Source organism: Malus sylvestris, chromosome 16, assembly GCF_916048215.2.
Source record: "Malus sylvestris chromosome 16, drMalSylv7.2, whole genome shotgun sequence".
Lineage (NCBI taxonomy): Eukaryota > Viridiplantae > Streptophyta > Magnoliopsida > Rosales > Rosaceae > Malus > Malus sylvestris.
The window spans coordinates 11,047,291-11,069,030 of NC_062275.1; the positions used below are offsets into that span (position 1 = coordinate 11,047,291).

Here is a 21,740-nt window from a genome sequence, read left to right on the forward strand (position 1 = left end):
TAAAAAATGATCATAGTTAACTTTTCACTTACTGATACCAGTGACATTGACCATGCTCCACTGCACCTCTAGTCATCATTCCTACCTGAAGCTGCCACATAAAGACACCATTTTAATATATTGCATATAACACAAAATCAAAAAACTAATAGTCAGGGCAATGCTTGGTTCAGGATTGAATGTCAAAATATACAAATATTTTCATATCCTACAATACTTTCATCTAAACAATACTTCCTATAACTATTACCTTAATCAAAAGTGAGATGTTATTACAGGAATTCTTCGAAGTCTTGGGCGTCTACATCGCTGCTAACTCGAACCTCATCATTATCACCAGTTGCATGTTCCACATTCTGTCTATCGCACAAATCATGATCATGTGTTGAGGATATATCAAAGAAATCACGTGGTTTCGTTTTCATTGCAACATGCCATTTAATATCTGTTGGATCTTGTACATATAACACTTGTAGTGCTTGTGATGCAAATGTAAAGGGGTCACTCGCAGACGAAATCTTATTCAAGTTAACCAATCTAAAGCCATATTTGTCTGTTTTTACTCCCTAACCAGTATTTCTGGAAGTGTCATCAAACCAATTGCACTTGAATAATACCACTTTGCGTTCCATATGGTACTTAATTTCAAATACATCAGTCAGAACCCCATAGTATTCTACCAAACCAATAACAGGGTTCGATCACGTGGGCTAGCATAACTTGGAACATATCTTCACTGGTGTGTCAAGACATGTAAAGCCTTTGCAAGCGAGGTGTAATAGGAAAATATGTTAGCAAATTTTGAGGTATTATCTTTTTACCGCTTGGCACTGTGTCATCTACCTCGGTTGTATATCTGAACACACCACTTGTATGACAAACTTCTAAACCATTGTTATGTTTCCAATACAGCTGCATTCATTTTCACATGCATGGATCTTTTGGTGAGGCAACATGAAATTTTTCAACAATGCCTTTGTACTCATCAGCTTCTTTGGTAACGAATGACCATTTGGGAGTATATGTTTGAAAAGCTAAAGATTAGCTTGCACTTCATTTTCAATGGACCCATATAAGCACTTGTTTTGAAATACTCGTATAAGGAAATCTATTTTCTTCATACCACAACTCGGATATAATTCCATGTTGGCGTCTTGCACCATGGCTTGAAACTTACGTGCATATGCAAGTATTGGACTTCCTGACTAGTGTGATTATTAATAGGCATGCCAGCCATTCCACTGGGACCCGAGAAAATATCTTCAAGCAAGGGGCTTAGTTCATAATGAGGAGTATTAACACCAGCAATTTGTTGTGTAGCTTGGCTACTTGGAAGAGGGTCGCCAAATGTCTCTCCATGCCATACCCATGGGCCTTCCATGTATGAACGGTCCATACCTTCAACAATTAGATGCGCTTCGACTTCATTGTTAATCAACCAAAACCTATTCAAGCATTTAGCACATGGACATTTGATGTTGCCATCTTGAGAAGATACTTCCAATGAGTTTGAGATAAATTTTGCTAGCCCTATTTTGTAATCCTATGTAAACAAATTCAAAGTGGCCCAACTTTTGTCCATCTTGCTTAAATATAATCAATAGTTTCCAGAATTGGAATAATAAGGTGCCTACTGATTAAGAAGTCAAGTAAAATATGTAACTAAAACAAATTAAGTAAATATAGTATGCGAATAAAGAGACAAAAATTTACAAACGCAACTACAAGGGAGAGTATATATTGTACGAAAGAATAATTGGTAATAGGAAAATAAAAAATCAATCAATTTTATGAGTGACATTGTATGTATGAGACTTGCAATAGATTTTAAGGTGCATGGGATAATAAGAAGTTCATATAATTCACCAGAAGAAGGAAGAAAATATTTCATATACTCAATATTGTCAGTCAGGTAGTCATTAATATAACGAAGCTTACAAATGGGGAACAAAAGGGGCAAGAAACTAGAAAGCTGATAAGAAATTCTTTAGTTGAACCCTAAAACGTGAGTAATTGAAGAATCAAACAAATTAAGAAGCATGATAAACAAATTGAACAGTTTGACATGAATTTTATTGAATATTAAATATAAGAAACCAAAAATTACCTGCTGAAAATCCCCTAAATCACTTTTATGTCTTGCAACCCCAATTTGATAGTACGAAACCCAACTGAAAAAAAAATGAACCGAGGAGCTTTATATGTTGAGGAATTGAGAGGGCAAGGTTTGAGAAGAAAATAACCAACATCCTGCAAGTGGAGCTTCCGCTGCCACGCCTATCGCCAACTAAACAAGGCCGCTCACCGTCTTGCTCACTACGTCATGTCCGTATCCTGCGAGTGCTCCTAGTTCGAGGAACCGCCCGACTTCATCACTAATGTAATACTGGCCGAGAGATGCTATTAGGGTCGAAGGCTCTGTCCTTCTATAGGTTTTGGCCTTTGTCTCCCTTTTGTTTTTCACTTGCATCTATAGGTTTTCTTCTCCCCTTGCAATATATATCGCAACTTTCAAAAAAAAAAAAATAATAATAATAACCAACACCACTTCGATGCTTAAAAAATAAATAATAAAATTAAAATGCAGAAGAAAAGTATTTTTAAGAAATAAAGTTATTTAACAGACACCAATAGTTGGTGTCTCAATTTTGAAGGCCACCAATATCAGCGGCATCCAACTATAAAGACACCAAAAAAAATACTAAGAGTGCATGCTTTATGTCTATGGTCACCAATTACAAATGGTGTGCAAATATCGGTGTCCTATAGCCATAATTCTAAGTAGTGGACATTTTACCAAAAAACAACTTGGGAAATTAGCCAAAATGATCATATTCCAAATCTCAATTACTGAAATTATTAGTTTTCCAGTACTTCATGGATATCTGATCACTATGTCATCAATCTTTTATCGTTATACATAAATATCTAATTGATACATTGTCGATATTTAGTTTTTATCAATTTAACAGTTGAGATTTGATTTCTAATCATCTTAATTAATTTCCCAAAAATGGGAAATCTTTCTGTACAAAATCCGGTTGGATTCACTCTTTGTATAAAGTGACAGTCACACCCAAAACTTAATGTCTAAATGCTGGTTTGGTATTACTATGCTTTGAAAAAAAACTGCTTATGCTGTGCTATGAGAATAAGCTCATTTTTATTGCTTCACGTTTTCAGCTTTTTTCACCCAAAACTGTAAAAATAAGCTGTTTTTAATTGTTTACCAAACACATTTTTGAGCTCAGTTTTTTTTATACCCACTTTTTATAAAAGTACATCAGTACCAAATTAGTCCTAACCACCATTTAACTTCTGAAACCATTTATCCTGAAAAGATGAAGAGTTCAACCTCTCCAACACTCATATTTCTCATTCAAATTGTTTGTCTAGTTGTCTTTCTTCCAACAAGCCATTGTCGATCGGTTTTCTTCCCAAGGGATGATGCCAATCTGATCGACCAAACATGCCAACAAACACCAAATTACGATCTCTGCGTCTCTTCTCTTCAATCAGACCCTCGAAGAGCCGACGCAGATGTCAAAGGCTTAGGCATCATAATGGTTGATGTAGTTAAGGCTAGGGTAACTGAAACCCTAAACCTAATCAACGAGCTGCTTATGAAGAGCCCGGGAGCTGAAGCCTTAAGGTCTTGCAACAGAATCTACAATGCAGTTTTAGGAACTGATATCCTAGTAGCCAATCAAGCTTTTGTTAAAGGTGACTATGACATAGCAGGCAAGTCATAAATGTTGTTGGCGTCAAGCAGATGCTTGTGAAAATGGTTTTACCGGCGGCGGTGGCGGTTCTCCTTTGTTAGATATGAACAAAGCCATCCTTGATCTTGTAGCTGCGACAGCAGGAATTGCCAGGACATTGTTTTGATCTATTAATTTTCTGTTGCAATAAAGTAAATTAGATAATAATCAAGTTTCTTGTCTTCTAAAAGGGAAAAATAAATTTAAATTTGGTTCTAATTTTTTGAAACCTAACCTTAGTATGGAAATAAATTTTCGATTAAATTGCAATTAAATATTTTTCCTATAAAGAATAAACTATTTGAAAAGAAAATCACCAACTTAAAAAATGAATCAGAGCATTTATTGATCCTATAAAAAAAACAATACAACACATTTAAGCTGCTGGTTACCTTTGTCCACTAATTGATTTGTGCTGATATGCTAGCCTTTGCGAATAGCAGTAGATTTTGTGAGCATCTTAAAGACGACACACATAGGAAGCATCTCACAAGGCATGGTAAGAATCATGTCGGATTTTCTCATTAAGAAAGTTAATCAAACCAGATTTTTCACCATCCAGACAACAAAGTTTCATACTACTATATAAAGAGACTCACATCTTACCAAATGCTGTACTAATTAATCTGTTTCTCCATATATCATCTCCAAATCAAGCATCTACCAAAATTTTCTAAACCCTTTTTTCTTGCTTGGAAACATGAAGAATTTAATCCCTCTAGCACTCACTTTTCTCATACAAATTTCCCTTCTTCCGGTAAGCCAATGCAGGCCGGTTTACGTGCCAAATGACGCCACTCTTATTGACCAAACATGCCAAAAAACACCGGATCACAACCTTTGCGTCTCTTCTCTTCGATCAGACCCTCGAAGCTCCAGTGCAGACGTCAAAGGCTTAGGCATCATAATGGTTGATGTAGTTAAGGGTAAGGCAACGGACACATTGAACCAAATTAATGACCTTCTTAAGCAGAGGCCTGGTGACAAATCATTGAGCTCTTGTGCCGAAGTGTACAACACAGTTATAACAGCTGATGTGCCGGAAGCCAGTCAGGGTTTTAGTTTGGGTAACCCTAAGTTTGCGGAGCAAGGCATGAATGACGCTGCCGGCGAGGCTGTTTCGTGCGAAAATGGTTTTTCGGGGAGCTCTCCTCTGACGGATAAAAACAAATCTGTTCATGATGTTGCCGCTGTGGCTGCTGCAATTGCCAAAACTTTAGAATAGTTTGTTCCTTGATTTTGTTTTGTGTTCATCTATGGTACCTTGGTAATTAACTCAATAAATCATTACAGTATCTAAAACCTTTTGTGTGATCTAGCTAGCACATCATTATCATTAACTTTATATGAACATGTTAATAACTTACTACACTCGAATCATTACATATTAATTTGATAACCAAAATTGCATTCCTTGGACTTGCAAATCAACGTTATTGTTAGAATGTGAGCATCCAACTAAAATTCAAGTGGCAACGAGTTGAATGCCCCAACATAGTTGAGGGTCTTATGACTTATGCCAAACTTCCATCCTTCGATGTGGGATGCTCTCAACTCCCTTGTGGTTTTGTTGTGCCTAACACATGAAAAATACATTAGTTAGAACTTAGAACATGCTTTTGAACTGGAGAAATATATGATACTGATGAATAGAGTTTATTAAAGAACGGATTATGTTGCATTACTTGAACTAGTCCAACTATATATGGAACAAACATCAGTTGGTTATCAAAGAAATTTTCCATATGCTATTGATTATTTATTTGATATTATTAAACAAATCGACATGTTATCAATATATTTTTCTGCTTGTTGTTTAGCTTTGTTCCTTATTATTACTAGGGAGACTTTGGATGCGGTCCTTAGCTATGAATATTCTTTGATTGAAACCTTGTTGGTTTTTAATTTTTGATCGAGGTCCCTAAAATTAATGCAATAATTTATTTCTATGTAGTTACTATATTTTTTAAATTAAAAATTAAAATTTTTAGTTGTTTATATAAATGAGTTTTTAAATAAAAAACCATAATTTGTGGGATTAAAAATATTAAAATATAAATATATTATTGTGTGTGTGTGTATATATATATATCAACATGGGTACATTCATCAAAATTAACCAAAAATATTATTGTATCAAAACATGGGTACATTCTTCAAAATCACAAAAAAAGAAGAAGAAAAAAATGAAGATATTAGGCTTAATAACATTAGTAAATTTCTTCGATTAAACTTGACATGGATACATTTTAAAATCAAAGAATAAAGAATTAATGTACCCATATAAGTTTAAAAATGGATTAGAAAAAAATTGATTAGATTTTATATAAAAAAGGTACATTTTACATATAACAAATTGGTATATTTAAGAATGAGTACATTTTAAGATTAAAAAGTTTTACATAAATTGGTACATATAATTAGCATGGGTACATTTAGCAAAATAAAAAGTACAAATAAAAAAAATATGGGTACAAATAGAAATAAACTGTAAAAAATATGGGCACAAAAAGAAATTAATATATGGGTACAAATTAAAACTGAAAAGAAAATTGGTACAAATTAAAAAAGAATTACAAATTAAAAATGGGTACAAACTAAAACTAAAAATATATGATAAAAAAATTTAGTCATAAATATAAATATACTAATTGTAACATTTTTAACATTAAATGAATATATTTAGAAAATAAAAAAATATTTTATTATTGAAATAATTAATGATGTTATTAATACCCAAGGACCTTGATCAAAAATTGAAAATGAATAGAATTTTAATCAATGGAGTAGCAAAAGGAAGGATGAGAACCTAATTTCTCCTTATTACTATTTCTTTCCATTGAGGCCAAAACTTGAGGAAATTAAAAATGGTGCTAATAACTGAATCATATATATTCCTCCAATTTTCTCATTACTTATACTTGAGCACCAAAGAAGGAGAATAACTTCCTGCTCAATGGTAACAGTATTTCAAGCCAATCGCGTACTGTCGTGTGAAAAAAATTATATAAAAAAGTGCCAATTTGTGATTGACTTTTCGAACCGTCTCAATAGCATCTTAGGCGTAGGTAAGTTTTTCTTGAAAATAGATGGCAATGCCGGAATGACACCAAAATACTAGACATGTGAACCAACACAAATGTAGACGCAATTGGAACTCATAGGCACATGATTACAAAAAGCGCCTACAAGTGGCAATCAATCAATCTGCCAATTGATGAAATTGAAACATGAGTATAAGTTGACTGCCAACAGAATCAGAACAAACAATCCCAACAAAGTTTCCATTTTTCTGTTCCCATCTCAGAAGATGAGTAGCTCAATCTCAAGATTCTCAACCCTTCCTTTTCTACTCATTGTTTTACTCATTGCACCCCCAACAACCCAATCATTTTTTCTTCCATCAGATGAAGGCAATGATCTGATACAAACAACATGCAAAAAAACACCCCACTATGATCTCTGCCTCTCAACCCTCCAATCAAACCCCGACAGCTCAAACGCCGACGTGCCGGGATTGGCCCGGATAGTATCCGATGCTCTACTGGCAAATGAAAGTGACACACTGGATTACATCCACGGCCTGCTGAAGCAGTCCCCGGAGGCAGATTTGCAGAAAGCATTGGCAAACTGTGCTGAGTTGTACATCCCAGTTGTGAAGTTTAGCCTGCCGCAGGCAATTGAAGCAATGGGAAATGGGCACTTTGGGTTTGCAAAGTACGGGATTTCTGATGCTGCAAAGGAGGCTGAGGCATGCGAGAAGGGTTTTGGAGGAGGAGTGAAGTCTCCTCTCACTGATAGGAATGCTCTTGTGGATGATCTTTCTGGTGTGGCTGTTGCCATTCTCAATTTATTAAAGGGTTGATTTTTCCCTATCTTATTATTAGGAAAATGATAAATGATAACCACACGTTCTTTTTCTCCTTCTACATGCTTTGGTTTTATCTATGTCAATTTTTCTTTAATTTGCTCAATTCAAAGATAAAAAATAAAAACGAGTGTGCAGAAATCACTTTCCTAATATTATAGTTAGTGAGTATTTGTGTGATGTTGCTTTTCTTTTGCAGTTTTTGTTTGTACTTGTACCTGCTGATTCAGCCACTGAAATCAGAGTTATATTCTCTTCATGTTCCTTTGTGGGATAAGATGAGATGCAAACTTTTTTTCAACTGTTTTGAAGGGTAGGTTTGAAGAAGATCTTATATGAAACGGACTTATAGTTACGTGATATTTTTTATTCAATGATGCATTGTTTTTCTCTACGTGATAATGTGTTGTTGAATCAAAACGTCTTATGACTGTAAATCCATTTTATGTAAGTTATTCTCGTAAATTCTAAACTGGATTGGGCCGAGTCAAGTTTCCGTAGTGACCCTATGTGGTCATGTCGGGTGCGAGGACATGACAGGCTATTAGGTGCTAGATCGTACGTGGCATGAACGAAGAAAGGTGAAATGCCTTGTATGTCACATCTTCATTGTAATGAGGTGTCTGAGGATGAAGGCCCAAGAACATATGAACTCAAATTATAGATCAAGTTTTTTGTTTATCCATACGATTGAAAATACAGTTTCAAATTAGAACGGTAGAGGAAATGCCATACGCAGAAAGGAAGAGACACATAAAATGGTAAAGGAAAATAAAGCTTTTTCACACTTTCATTAATCCATGAACATGGTCGATGTTGCAAGGTCGAGAATTTGAACATCGAGTGGAAGAGTAAACGCTCTTGCAGACTATAGCCTAATTTTCTGCTTAACTGGATCAAGATTTGCCATATCCTTGAGAATTATTTGTGATTTGCATTTATACATGTTGTATCATCTCAAAGATTTCCAGATTAAAAGATTTGGTTACTGTATACATGTGAAGGCAAATGGTAACTTGTGATGAATTGGGACCCTTCCTACCTATGTACAATTATTTGCCGGAAACTCACGGAGCAATTATACTGAGAGCCGCTTGACTACTAGAAGAAGCGAACACCCTGTGAAATCACATGTTATATGTGGCACCAATGCCTCAAAGCATGTTAAAAGCACACCCTGGCCAAAAGCACATCAACAAAAAGAAAATAAAAAGTTCAATGGGGAACCTTAGCATGCTGCATGCACCCTAAGAAACGCAACATACGCCAGAATAATAACTGACACGTAACATTGTATTATTGGTCGGAATTCCACAGTTAGGGTTTATGCAAGCCGTTCCAGTTAAATGGGGTTTTCTATTGCCAAGTTTCCACAATCTTTCCCTTACTAAAACTGTTTTGTAGCCAAAATGTGTACAAATTACATACCGGACAATGAAGAGATTCGTATTTTGGTGCAAAAAGAGGCACGCTAGCCTGACTAACTCGCCTAATCCACACATTACCAAAGCATACCTCAAAGAACCAAAATTGACATATCCATACTACATTCATGGCATTCCATTCATAGAGGAAACGTTTGCATCTTTGGAGACAAACCAAACATCCTAAAACCCCAAATTCATAGATGGAAAATGCTGTTTGGATCCGATGCCTGCAGAACGGTAACAATGCGAATAAAGTATCACTTCAAATTCCGGCCAAAATAATGCAGCATTTGAAATGAAAAAGAGTCAGATTTAAGTGACTTTCTAGTCGGATAATTGCCACAACTTTATTAGAGGCCAAACCAGTTGCAAAGAAGGCAACTTTATCAGTATGCATCACCTACAAAACACAAAATTGTACTGTAACCTCTCTCTCTCTCTCTCTCTCTTCTCTCTCTCTCTCTCTCTCTGTACATACAGGGTATCAATTACCTAGCTAGATTCAGCTTCTGTAATCATGCATACAAAAAAGTGCAAGCATCGATGGCTTGCACGAGGATTCAAAGGCATGTGGAATTTGTTGCTCAACATAGACTAGGCAACAACATTGTAATATCACCCTGCCCATCTTTTCAGCTTCTCCTGTGGATCCGAACCAGCAACCTGCTCTACGATACTGCAAGGTGCAATCAAAGTGGAACATTTTACTTCAGACCGTGAAACCAACATTGTTCATCAAGTTAGAAAAGTGTATATATCGATATTTATTCATACACATGAAGATGCCATAAAAACCAAAAAACAATAAGAAGCATTTTTTACTGAAGATAAAATGAATTTAACATACTTGGGGGACGCAGAACCAGGTTCGTTTGATGATGGATTTGGATAGTACTGAACTGAGATCAAATTGCCCTCTGCTCCTCCTGCAGACACTGGAGATCCCTCAAAGTTTACAGGTGAGCTTCTTCTATACGAAATTCCTGCATATAAACGCCAATAGAATGTGAATGTCAAGTAATGGGTAGGAAAATAAATATTTATAAATCCTTAATACAAAAAAAGGCACCGAGAAATTGTCCAATATAAAAAATTAAAATAAGAGAATAACCTTCCACTTCCATCCAAGTGTTTCAAAAGCCTAATGAGAATTAAGTAACTATTTAGTCTCCCTATGGTTGTCGACCATATGTAGTTAAGAGATTACGAATATCTGCGATATAATAACCTTATTTGACAACAAGACAAGCATAGTCTCTTGTTTCCTACTTCTCAGTTCTCACTAACAAAGAAATTAGTATTACACCTATCAAGAAAACAAAGGCATATCTCATTTAACAATATCGAAACAAATCTAAATAATAGAATAACAAAAATAAGAAAGTTAAAGGAAAAGTCTTGGGCTTTAGGGATCTCTAAAACAACAAATGTTGAGAAGCTTATTGAAGGTAAATATAGTTTAATAAATATCTTCAATTGTAATAAGAAACAAATACGAATTATTTTGTGAATCACCTTTTTAACTAAAACATGCATTGCAGAAACAAACCCATTATTTTTCTGGGAATAACCAACAGAAATGTTAAAATAAGCATTGATGAGATACAAAAGTTCAAATTGTCAATCACAAAGAGCAAAAGTGATATGCACATCGCAAGTTCACCTTAACAGTTTGAAACTGTTTAAAACCATAAAACAACCAACAAACAAGTTAAGAACTATCAAATACCACAGATCTCGAGTTCAATAAAGAAATATTACCTTGTAAGATTAGCACGAGACAGAAGAGAATGGTGAGCAGCATGGCAAATGTGCTGCTATTGGAAGACGATGCCTTAGAAGCTTTCATCTTCTTTAAGGCTTTCATCCGCTCAATCCTTGCACGTTTCCACATGGCAATCTCAGAGAGTTCCTTGATTAACTTCTGGTCAGCCGCATCCAATGATGGGCCTCTTGGAGGTCTGGGAGGTTTAGGAGGCTTTTTATTGCTTGTCTTCTTCCGCTTGTCCTTCACCCGTGACTTCCCTACATGATCTATGCACTCATTCCCCTCCAGCACCTTGTTTGTTGCCACCTTCAAGTTATCAGGGCACACCACGCTGGAGTTGGACCCATTGCCACACAAACCGATTGTATCTTCAACTTTAGCTGTTCCATCCAACAGTCCGCCACAAACCTTAGCAATCAATGTCTTTGCCTGCTTCTTAGTACTCGAAACACCGCTATCACTTGAATCTTCTTCACTAACTACCACCCCATTTTCAAGATCAACTTCAAAGTCCTTTTCCCTTGGACTCTTTTGATCCATCACAAGCAACCAAACTCAAGTTAATTGCTAACTCCCTCCCCAGACTCCAAATGCGCAAAGCCACGTTACACCCCTCCCAAATGGAAACAACCAAATTTTGAATCTTGGAGTCAACCCATTAGAAGGAATGGCCTTTCACAATATATATTATATTCACAGGTGAAACTTGATAACAAATATATCTAGCTTCATCAAACAACAATTTCCAAATTAACTTGCAATTAAATCGAATACAGCTTAATTGAATGCAGTTTTACTTGTTTGACACGGCTCGGCGCTTTCCCAAAGAATAATCAACCAATAAACAACAGTGTCTCCCTCTTTTTTCCTCCCTTTCCTGTCAATCAACAAAACCCTCAAAGCATTAACAACAATACAAGCAAAACACAATACAATATACTAAAAACCCAAATGCAATGTGCATTCAATACTTGTCGAAAATCAAGAAATTAATCAACTTTATTCAATCCGAATACGTCTCTCAGCTTACAATTGCTTAAATGTACAAATTTAAGATTAAAAAGCAATGCTAAAATGAACCAAACCTGATCAAACAAAACTACATAATGAAAGATAAAGCAAAACCCATCAAAACTACAGCAATCGACACCCTTTATTATGCATCGCCATGAAATTTAACATTGCTTTCGAAAACCCAAAATTCAAAAAATTAAGAAATGATGGAAAAAAAATGCAAAAACTAAAGAAAAAGGAGAACAGAGAAAGTAGAAACCTTCAAAAGAAAGCGAAGAAGCCCCAGATCCGATGCGGAGAAAGAGCTTACAGCGAAGATAGCGTCAAATATGGAAGCTTCAAATGCTAATTAAAGAGAGTCAGAGTGAGAAGAGAGAGGGGGGGAGGGGAGGAGAGAGAGAGAGAGAGAGAGGAAGAAGGGAACGGACACGAGGAGTTTTAGGGGGATCACCGAGAAAGTGCAGGGCTTTTATATAATAAAATCAAATTTTGATTTCTGATTAAATATTGTGGTGCTATATCTTCGTCGGTTAAACACCACCGCAAACGACGCGCATCTCATGTTTTTCTTCTTCCTCTTCCTCGCCCGCTTCACCGACACTTGCATGCCATTTTTTGAATCTTTGACTCTCTTGTGGGGTTTTTTTTATTTTTTTTTTTAAATCCCATTTGGCTTATATTTGGGCCAATTAAGGTTGTCCTTTGTGATTAGTGATGGTCAAGGAAGAAAATATCGGTAATATCGGAAATATCGGTAGTCTGAAAACACGGAAATATCGATGGAAATATCGGGATAATATCGATATCGATAAAAATTACATGGAAACCACGGAAATTGTAAGAAAAACTTGGAAATTTTTATTGAAACTTTGCAGGATGTTTATTTAGTCAATTATCTATTAGTTTATCACAAAAAATTGGAAGGAAATGCATTGCATGATGGATTTAACATTATCAAGTTGATTATATAGCGAGCTGACAAACATTGTGAGTGTAGAAAATATGTAGAAATTAATGAAAGAAATCTAAACACACCATAATCATTTATATATAATGAATTAGTACAATATTTTACACTTTATACATTGTATGGTAAGATACATGAGTGACTTAGTACCACATAGAGTTCCTATGAGGTTCAAAATTTTCACTATCTTCATCATCTCTATGTGTAGAGTGAGTGTATTTTGAAGAGTAGTTAGCAACCATGACAATGGTTTTCAAGAACCAAAACCCAAAAGTCAATAGGAAACTGAATACTTCGGTATTTTTCGGGATTACCAAACAAATGGGATTTGGAAACCAATCCCATATCGAAAATTTCGGTATTTTTCGAGATGGGATTCTCGAACTTCAGGATGGTTTTGGTTTGGGATTTTTCGGTTTGGGTTTGAGACTTTTTCGGTTTGGTTTGGGATTTTCCGGAATTTTTTCCAGCCCTACCATGTAAGTGACCAAATAAAAAATAGAAAAATTAAAAACCACATGCCATTGACTAAGTAATTAATTGACACAATTTAAAATATAATACCACAAAAAATTTGGAAAATGTGCAAATTTGTTTCTTGTAAAAAGAATTCAAAACAAAAGAATATATATAAATATTGTAGCATATTATCACAACAACATAAGTGGTATAGTGGTTAAGGCGTTAAGGAGTTAAGTGGGAGGGGTTCGAACCCCTCTATGCTCAAAATTTAGATTTTTCAAAATTTTCAGGAATTTTTGGACTAATATCGCGATATTTTGACGAAAACTCATTGGATACTCATTAAAATATCGGTAACTCAAAAAAACGAAAATATCGCCGATATTTTGGATATTTTCTTCCATGGTGATAGTGAAGAGATCCGGTGCGGATCTCTCCCGTCAAAAATCCAGGATCAAGTGATATGGACTGTTGAAATTTGATCAAATAGTTATAATTATTATAACTTTTATGAAGCTCCTGTTTGTAGCCGTTGGATCAAATTTCAACGATCCAGATCACTTCATCCTAGACCTTTGATGGGAGAGATCCGGACCCGATCTCTTCCCTTAATGATAAACACACTTCTTATTTTGAAACAAAGTGATGATCTTTATTGATTTTATAATTTGATTAGCATTTAAATCATGGAAATGGGTATATGCTATACAATGTTTGTGGAATATTCTTTTGTTAGAAAGTCAATTAAGTTTACTTGTATGCATATTAGTCATTATGAAATCGTTTTAACGACAAAACGTATTAGAGTGTGTCTGATTATCCCAATAATCTTGTAATGCTAAGTTTAGGATTATATGCAGTTATGTAACTTTACCTAAAAGACATCGTTAATCTTATCTCTTTTTTACCAAACTCTCCTTTTTAATGGTAAAATCTCAATGCTAATGACGCTTTACAACCGTGTCAAAAAACAATTTATACTTATGCATTCTAGTACGGGTGATCTTCACTGATCCTCCTCCCCTAATAACTAACAAATGTTGGGAGACTATCTTAACGAAAAATTCTTTGGTCCTTGTATGAAAAGTAACCATCTCAATTATAAGATTAATTCAACAAGGTGTTTCACATACCACGTCAATAATGTTGTCTACAACTAAGAAAATATACGCACTTTCTGAATGAAAATTATTTATTTTTGTAGATGACTAAGTATTATTTATTTGTTATACTTATACACTCACGATAGTTGCAATGAGCAAAAAAAAAAGGACGAACATAATACAATAAATAGACATGAAAAAAATGTTCTTAACAACGTAAGTTATGCATACGAAGTTTTAGAATGGGTAACTATGAAAAAACCCCTTAAGGCAAAAACAATAGTCATTGTCCAAATATTTGAAAATGAGCTCAAGTTCTAATCATATTTGAGACTGACTTACCTACACCCTCAAAACGTGCATCATCAATGTCTCTTGAACCAATGAACATGATAATATGTGTTTTAAGTTTTTCACACGCGCTCTTATATGATTGATTTAAGCACCGTCACTTTACCATCTTTGTCTCATATAACTTATTTTCTAGTGATGATAAGACATTGTAAAGAGAAAGACAACCATATATAATGTGGCTGGATTGAGATTTGAGAATTGAGACTCCCAATTTCTGGCAGTCCTCCAATCCATACGATTCAGAGAAGAATCCCTGCTGAGTACTCCCAATTTCTGGCAGTCCTCCAATCCATACGATTCAGAGAAGAATCCCTGCTGAGTAGTGCTGTCACCAAAACTTGATGAACAGAAGAAGATAAAAATGGAGGAGGGATAGGGATGGGTTATGGGGTTGGCCAACCATCTCACTCACTCACCAACTCTCTCCACGCCCACTATCTCCACGTGAATTAAAAATGGTGACACCCATTTTGTTTATACGTGGAGTTTTTTTTTTTTTTTAATTTTTAATAATTATGTGAAGTTGATCTGTTGATAATTGAGTTTATGTCCCATCGTTTAACATAGAGGACCCATTAGCAAAAGATATGAAACATTCATATGGATTTTGTGCTCCCTCATGTATGGTGCATGCATCGTTTAGGCGGGTGAATCCCCACAATCATATAAACATGATGATAAAATCTTTCGTATCATTGATTATAACTTGAATCTAATTATAAGTTTATTTTTTATTTTTTTATCACGTGACTAGACGATATATATGATATATCAAGTTGATAGTATAACTTGCTTACACATATGTTTGACATTTTATGTTTGTGCACAATCATGAGTTTATCTTTCTTGTGATATGACCAGTCACGTGATGAGAGAGATATGTAAGAGAGAATTGAAGAAGTGGAAATGAGGAACTTGGGAGGGGAGAAGGGGTCTCGAGATCATCTCCGCTCATGCTCCTATTTGTAGTTGTACTCAACTAATTACGCATACGAATTTCTCATCACTACCTACCTTTGTTCCAAACCAGAACAACTTGTATATGTAGTAGTTGATGACAGGTTTTTGTTGAAGTTGGTATAAGCTGCTTTTGCGGGAGTGCTATTGTTGTAGCTATAAGCTGCTTTTGCCGGAGTGCTATTGTTGTAGTAGTTGATAAGTTTTGCTTTTTTACAAGAAAAGCTTAGGAACTTAAGACCATCTCCAAATGAAATGTCAAATTTTAAGTGGAATGTTATGTAATCAAATTTGAAGGTAAGAACAAGCTTCACCCGATATGTGGATTGACATATGAGTTTTCATTTGTCAAATTTGACATATAAGAAAATGTGATGTCAAATAATTTTTAATTATTTTATTGGGTGGGTTTCATTAATGTACCAATTATAGATCTTGAAAATCTATTTTAATTGATTTTTTTTTTAATGGGTCTTACAAATATCATTTATAATAAAAAAACATATCGGTTGAAAAAAGAGAAAATCTAACATTACCACATCAACCATCAAATTAACATTTAATATTTATCTTTTGACATCTCCTTTTTGAGATGCTCTAAGACTTGAGATTAATGATATGAAAAGGTTAAGAAAAATGGTTGTTGTTGATGCACAAAATCCGAAGGATCTTGGACCAACGTAAATCCGGCCGTGAATCACACAAACGCATAAGAACACAAAGATGTATCGTGGTTCACCCCAATGTTTGGGCTACGTCCACACTGATGTTGATTATGTATGTATGTATGTATGGATTACAATAAATCGGCAAGGGAGCTCTCTGTGGATGTAGCCCTTGCCATTTTGCTCTCTGTTTGTCTGATAGGGTATTGCCCTCTATTGTTGTGAGGGATGTATGTGAGACCTTGTGGATCTTAGTGAAGGGTGAGCCCTCTCAATGAGGGTGAGGGAGAGTTCCTTTTATAGAATAAGGGCTCCCTCCCCTTTTACATTTGTCATGGGCTTAGGGATGAGGCCTAAAGACGAGGCCCAATATATGGTACCAACAGTTGTAATCCTCGGAAAGTGATCCTTTCCGGATCTCTTCCACTAAGGCCACTGGATCAAGTGATCCAGGCCTTTGAAATTTCATCCAACAGCCCACCTGTTTTGATCTCTTAAAAGCTATAATAATTTTTTGCCATTAGATTAAATTTCAAAGGCCCGGATCACTTGATTCGGTGATCTTGATGGAGAGATCCGTCCTCAGCCATATTTAGGAGTCAAAAGGTCCACGTAAGATTATGTCTGGACAAATATTAAAGAGATTATCTCAATTTTTCGTTGAATATTTGTCACCTCATATTGTTTGAAAAATATTTTATATGATAGGAAAGTTAACGTTAAACTGTAAAATGGCAAAAAATTCATACAAAATCTTATTTTAAGAGAATCTTGTTAGCATTTCTCTAATGTTAAAACTGCACAATCAATCTAAACAAATAGATCAGTTATATTGACTAAAATGTTATAGTCTTAACCTATCGAGCTAGCTTCGTGATAAAAAGCAGTCACCACTCACCACCCTCACACTAACACTCACGTGCGGCCGATACATATTCTCTCCGCGGCACCTGAATATACTGAGGCTTAGGCCTCTTATCTCGGGTCCAATTAGCTTGGATACATTCATAACCATTCAAAGGCGGATTGCCCATAAAAAAAAGGAGTTGGAAACGACAATTGAAATTCAAACTGTTCAACTGTTATGATCCTTTGCCATTGGAAATTTATCAACTTAAGCAGACATTCATGTTGGTTTATCGACAGAAATTTTACTAAAAACAGAGTACACTACAGTTCAACCCGATATATAAAAGCACTGCACAAATTGACATAGACTAAAACTTGAAGATAGCAGCGCCGCTCGACGGCTTGGAAGCAAAAACATATAGGCCGAGATCGTTATTGTTTATGACGCCTCTGTCAATTCGCGACTGGTAGAAGCGTTCCTGATATGGAAAAAAAAAACCCCAAAGGAGATTTAGGTTCAACAAAATAAACAAACAAAATCGACAATGGAGGAAAGTACCATTAAGGATGTTAGCAGATGTGCAAACCTTTAAGTTGAGGATAAATTGTGGGACGATACTATCTTTTACCAAAGCAACTGCACAGCCGCCCCATCCAGCTCCCGTAAGCCTTGCCCCAAGAGCACCATTCTCCCGACAAATATTTACAAGTTCTTCCAACTCCGGACAGCTAGTTGATTGAAAAAGAAAGATGGTAAAGATAAGATTGATAAAATTTACAAGATGTGATCAATTATTATTGCGAGTGTGTATCAGTAGTGTGCATGTAAATTCAAGGGAGATCGAAATTATAAATTTGTACCTGCACTCATATAACACACTGCAGCTGTAGTGGCTATCATTCATAAGATCCCCAAGCTTCTTTAGCTTATCCTCATCACTGCAAAGACAGTTCCAGTGTTAGAATAAAACCTTATATTTGTTCCCGGCACTAACAAGTTCTATATCGTACCTTAACCACACCCTAAGCTACCACCACATACAAAATTCCCATGTTTACTAAAGAGAACATAGAGTTAAGTTTAGTACCGATATGCCAATTCCATTCTATATCTTAAGCCATATTTATTGCATCATGGGTAGGGGGAAAAGAGTTCAAATGAACTAAGATAGTACACCACTGGCTCTAGTAACACGTGGTATCTCTCCCTACTTATTAAATGGCGGTAGGTCTCGAGTTTAAACCCTGAGAGGGGTATGATATAGAAGGGGGATTGCTATCCCTTTCTAGTTCTAGTAACCAACAGATTGGCACTTCCGCAACCAATATACAAACCTTACTGTTGATGAGACGGTGTCCTTGAAAGCATGTACCCGCTTGGCTTCAGAGTACACATGGGAGGCTCTCTGGTAAACAAGAGTTTTTCAACATTAAAACAAAATTCCCAGTTTTTAAGAAAAGAATCGACAAATTTAGCAATGACTCGATATAGCTAACAACAAAAGAAGTACCTGAGATAACTTGAAGTTCTTTGCAACGTTCAAAACATCCAAAGAAGACGAGGAATCTTTCAAGATAGAAGGCAGACTCTCCCTAAGGATTTCCTCTATTTCCCCAGCTGTATAAGGTTCTTCTTTTAAATTCTCCTGTAGATAAAGACAAACTGTTATTTAATTGATATAGATAGGGAAGCGATTAATACAGACCTACAATGAAAATAATCAAATGCACGAAGCACCGATTGACAAAATTTTGGCAGGCAATGAATAAAACTACCTTTACAGCCACGACAGGATCTGTTGCCCCACAAGTACTAGCAAATGATATGCACAACCCTTCAACGTCGGAAAGAGTTTTGACACTTGATATTGCCTCTTGCGGTTTCATCCCCAACTTTATCCCAAGCACAATCTAAAAAAGTTTCCAAGTCCACAATGTGAGTACATAATATTTCCAACAAAAAAAATTAGTACACCCTTCTTGTGAGCTGAAAACCCAGGTTGATATTTACCCCCTGTATTAATAGCTCATAAAAGAATTTAGGATTTGGAACATAAGTTTTGGGTCGAAGACCAAAATATATCAAACTTACAGCAGCCAGACGACATTCAACAACTCGGTTATTGTAATTTGTGGCAGCAGTTACTGCTTTCTGAGAAACTGCCAAAGAATTGGCCACAACAAAAGTCCCACCAGCCGGAAGTTGCACATCAGTAGCACGAACAGGGTTGAAATCAATTAGTTCTGCAAACCCAGTCTTGGCCATCACAGAGATTGCCTGCAATTTGAACCAATATCAGGACAAACAAGTACGTGACAGATAACAGATTTAAATTAATCAAGAATGAAAAATTTATCGGACCTGATCCATTCCACCAGATTGTGTGCCAATGTGACGCTCACAATCACATGTAAGTTGGGCAACTACTTTCTGCACACAAGAAACAATGTCAGCATTGGAAACTTATCTATACAATATGTATAGCACCGGCACACAGACCACTAAAATACCTTGGGGAAATTCATATCAAAAGCAGCCATTATCGCAATCGTAGAAGCACAAACTAATGCAGCAGAGCTCGATAGTCCGGAGCCTATACAAAACAATAAATGTCAAATTTTACTCCACCATATGAGAAACTAGCTGCCCTGTACTTATATATAGATATTATCAATCTAATTAACCTTAAAATTTACAACATTAATTGATGGGAAATGCACCTGTAGGAACTGCTCCATCAATAAGAACATCAAGTCCAACTGATCCAACATTTTCTCCCTTCGATTTGGCAAATTCGTAAAAACCTTTGTACCTGAACAACAACATAAACCATCACTTTCTGCCGTACATTCAGAAACTGATAGTTTTAACGTTTGACCATCAAAATGTTTTCATCATCAAACAAAAAGAAAGGAAAAAAACTAAATTTATCCAAACATACAGATCAAAGCATGGATTTTATGTCTTACCCACAAATGAAATAGTGCCCCCATCTGCGATTCTTCAAGTCAATTTCCTTCAACCACCAGAAAAAGTTAAAAGTCAAAAGCTTTGACTAAAATTGAACACCGATATCAACGGGGATGATCATGTCAAACAATTTGGTACCTGGGTCGGGTCGGCGGGATAAGTGCAAATTTGGTACTTGTCGTTGAAATTGGCGATTCTGAGAACTTTCTCGGTGTCTCCGTCGTCGCACTTCCGAATTGCGACAATGGTGTCCTGTCGTATGGCCATCGGCAGCACCGAGTAGCCCTCGTAGTCTATGTGCTCTCCGATCAAGTTCACTCTCCCTGAATCCACCGTCCGATCACAAATTCAAACACGTGCACAAACTCGAAAACTGAAAAATCCCCGAGAGAGAGAGAGAGAGAGAGAAAGAGGGACCCACCTGGAGAGCGAGCGAAGAGTTGGGGAGGGTGACCGAAAACCTGCTGGAACTTGGACTTCAGCCGGTGGAATCGGAGCCGGGCCTCGTCGAGTTGGGAGGAGTCGCCGTAGACGGCGTCGAGGGTGTCGTGAATTGGGATGGGGAGTTCTTCGTGGTTTGCCATTTGTGCCATCTACTTGATTACCCGAACGCTCTGCAACCACTTAGAAGAAAACTCAAAGCCCCCCGTGACGGCGACGGCGACGCAAGCAAACAAAAACTTTAAGTTATCCAATTATTATCGAATAATTAATAATTATAGAATAATTTAGGACAGTTTGGGATTCGGATTAAGGATGAAGGGGAAGATATAGGAGCGAGGAGTCGGAGGAGTCGGAGTTTTAGAACCCGCTAGTTAAGGAAGAAGATTTTTTTATGGGGACGAGAATTAAGGAAGCAGATAAACATCCTGGTAAGATTAAGATTTAGATAAACCTGTTTTATTGTAACCACGTCGTTTGTTACCTTTCGAAGTGGTTTTATATCGAGAATCTGGAACCTTGATGGGTAGTTACGTGGGATTTGGATAATTCTGGATTCAGATATAGGAGTGCTCGTTGTCGTTTCGGATTGGTTTACTCGTTTTGTGAATATATTTTAGGAATTTTTATTATTTTATTTTGCAGTTACATTACGTGGGGTAAGGTGTAACCGCTGCCGGTATGCTTTTTACGGAGTGGGCGGCGAGGCACGGGAGGTGCGGTGGCGCGGAGGACTGGCGGGCAAAACAACAACAATCCTCATATTAAATAATAGAGAAATTTTATTTAAACCCATCTAACCTATTTTTACACCCAACTTATTCTTTGCACCCATTTAATTTTTAACTAAACTATTAACATCTCTTTAAACCCAAATTTAATACCAAATATACCCCCATAAACCCAATTCAATATGTGGATTTATTTTGGGAACTTTAACGAAAAGCTCCCGGTACTGTTCACTTTAACGAAAAACCACATTTTTACACTAAAAAGTCAATCCTGGTACTATTCATTTTACCCTTTATTTTGTCATTATCATTAAAACTCAAAGTTTTCAAACCCTTTTCATTAGTTTTCCTATTTATTTTTACACTCATTTGATTTTTAGAAGCTAAATTTGATGGGAGGAT

At 36.1% G+C, this 21,740-nt stretch overlaps 4 protein-coding genes across 4 annotated transcripts; 2 read left to right on the forward strand and 2 right to left on the reverse strand.

The window, feature by feature from the left end:
• The first annotated feature begins 4,426 nt into the window (after nt 1-4,426).
• LOC126606257 (cell wall / vacuolar inhibitor of fructosidase 1-like) lies at nt 4,427-5,047 on the forward strand. Its single transcript, XM_050273614.1, has one exon. It carries the CDS (start codon nt 4,462-4,464, stop codon nt 4,984-4,986), a length of 525 nt encoding a protein of 174 aa, XP_050129571.1. The 5' UTR covers nt 4,427-4,461; the 3' UTR covers nt 4,987-5,047.
• A 1,893-nt stretch (nt 5,048-6,940) lies between these two features.
• Nucleotides 6,941-7,888, forward strand: LOC126606374 (cell wall / vacuolar inhibitor of fructosidase 1-like). Its single transcript, XM_050273748.1, has one exon. The coding sequence runs from the start codon at nt 6,979-6,981 to the stop codon at nt 7,624-7,626; it is 648 nt and encodes a 215-aa protein (XP_050129705.1). The 5' UTR covers nt 6,941-6,978; the 3' UTR covers nt 7,627-7,888.
• A 1,479-nt stretch (nt 7,889-9,367) lies between these two features.
• Nucleotides 9,368-12,420, reverse strand: LOC126608849 (uncharacterized). The gene is made up of 4 exons (XM_050276860.1): nt 12,098-12,420; nt 10,818-11,701; nt 9,904-10,039; nt 9,368-9,732 (listed from the first exon to the last, which is right to left on the reverse strand). The coding sequence occupies exons 2-4, from the start codon at nt 11,362-11,364 to the stop codon at nt 9,672-9,674; spliced, it is 744 nt and encodes a 247-aa protein (XP_050132817.1). The 5' UTR covers nt 11,365-11,701; nt 12,098-12,420; the 3' UTR covers nt 9,368-9,671.
• A 4,985-nt stretch (nt 12,421-17,405) lies between these two features.
• LOC126608486 (galactokinase-like) lies at nt 17,406-21,144 on the reverse strand. The gene is made up of 13 exons (XM_050276400.1): nt 20,588-21,144; nt 20,305-20,489; nt 20,166-20,212; nt 19,917-20,008; nt 19,707-19,789; nt 19,558-19,626; nt 19,288-19,473; nt 18,972-19,106; nt 18,707-18,841; nt 18,531-18,601; nt 18,057-18,134; nt 17,783-17,924; nt 17,406-17,674 (listed from the first exon to the last, which is right to left on the reverse strand). Exons 1-13 carry the CDS (start codon nt 20,757-20,759, stop codon nt 17,564-17,566), a joined length of 1,506 nt encoding a protein of 501 aa, XP_050132357.1. The 5' UTR covers nt 20,760-21,144; the 3' UTR covers nt 17,406-17,563.
• Nucleotides 21,145-21,740: the final 596 nt, after the last annotated feature.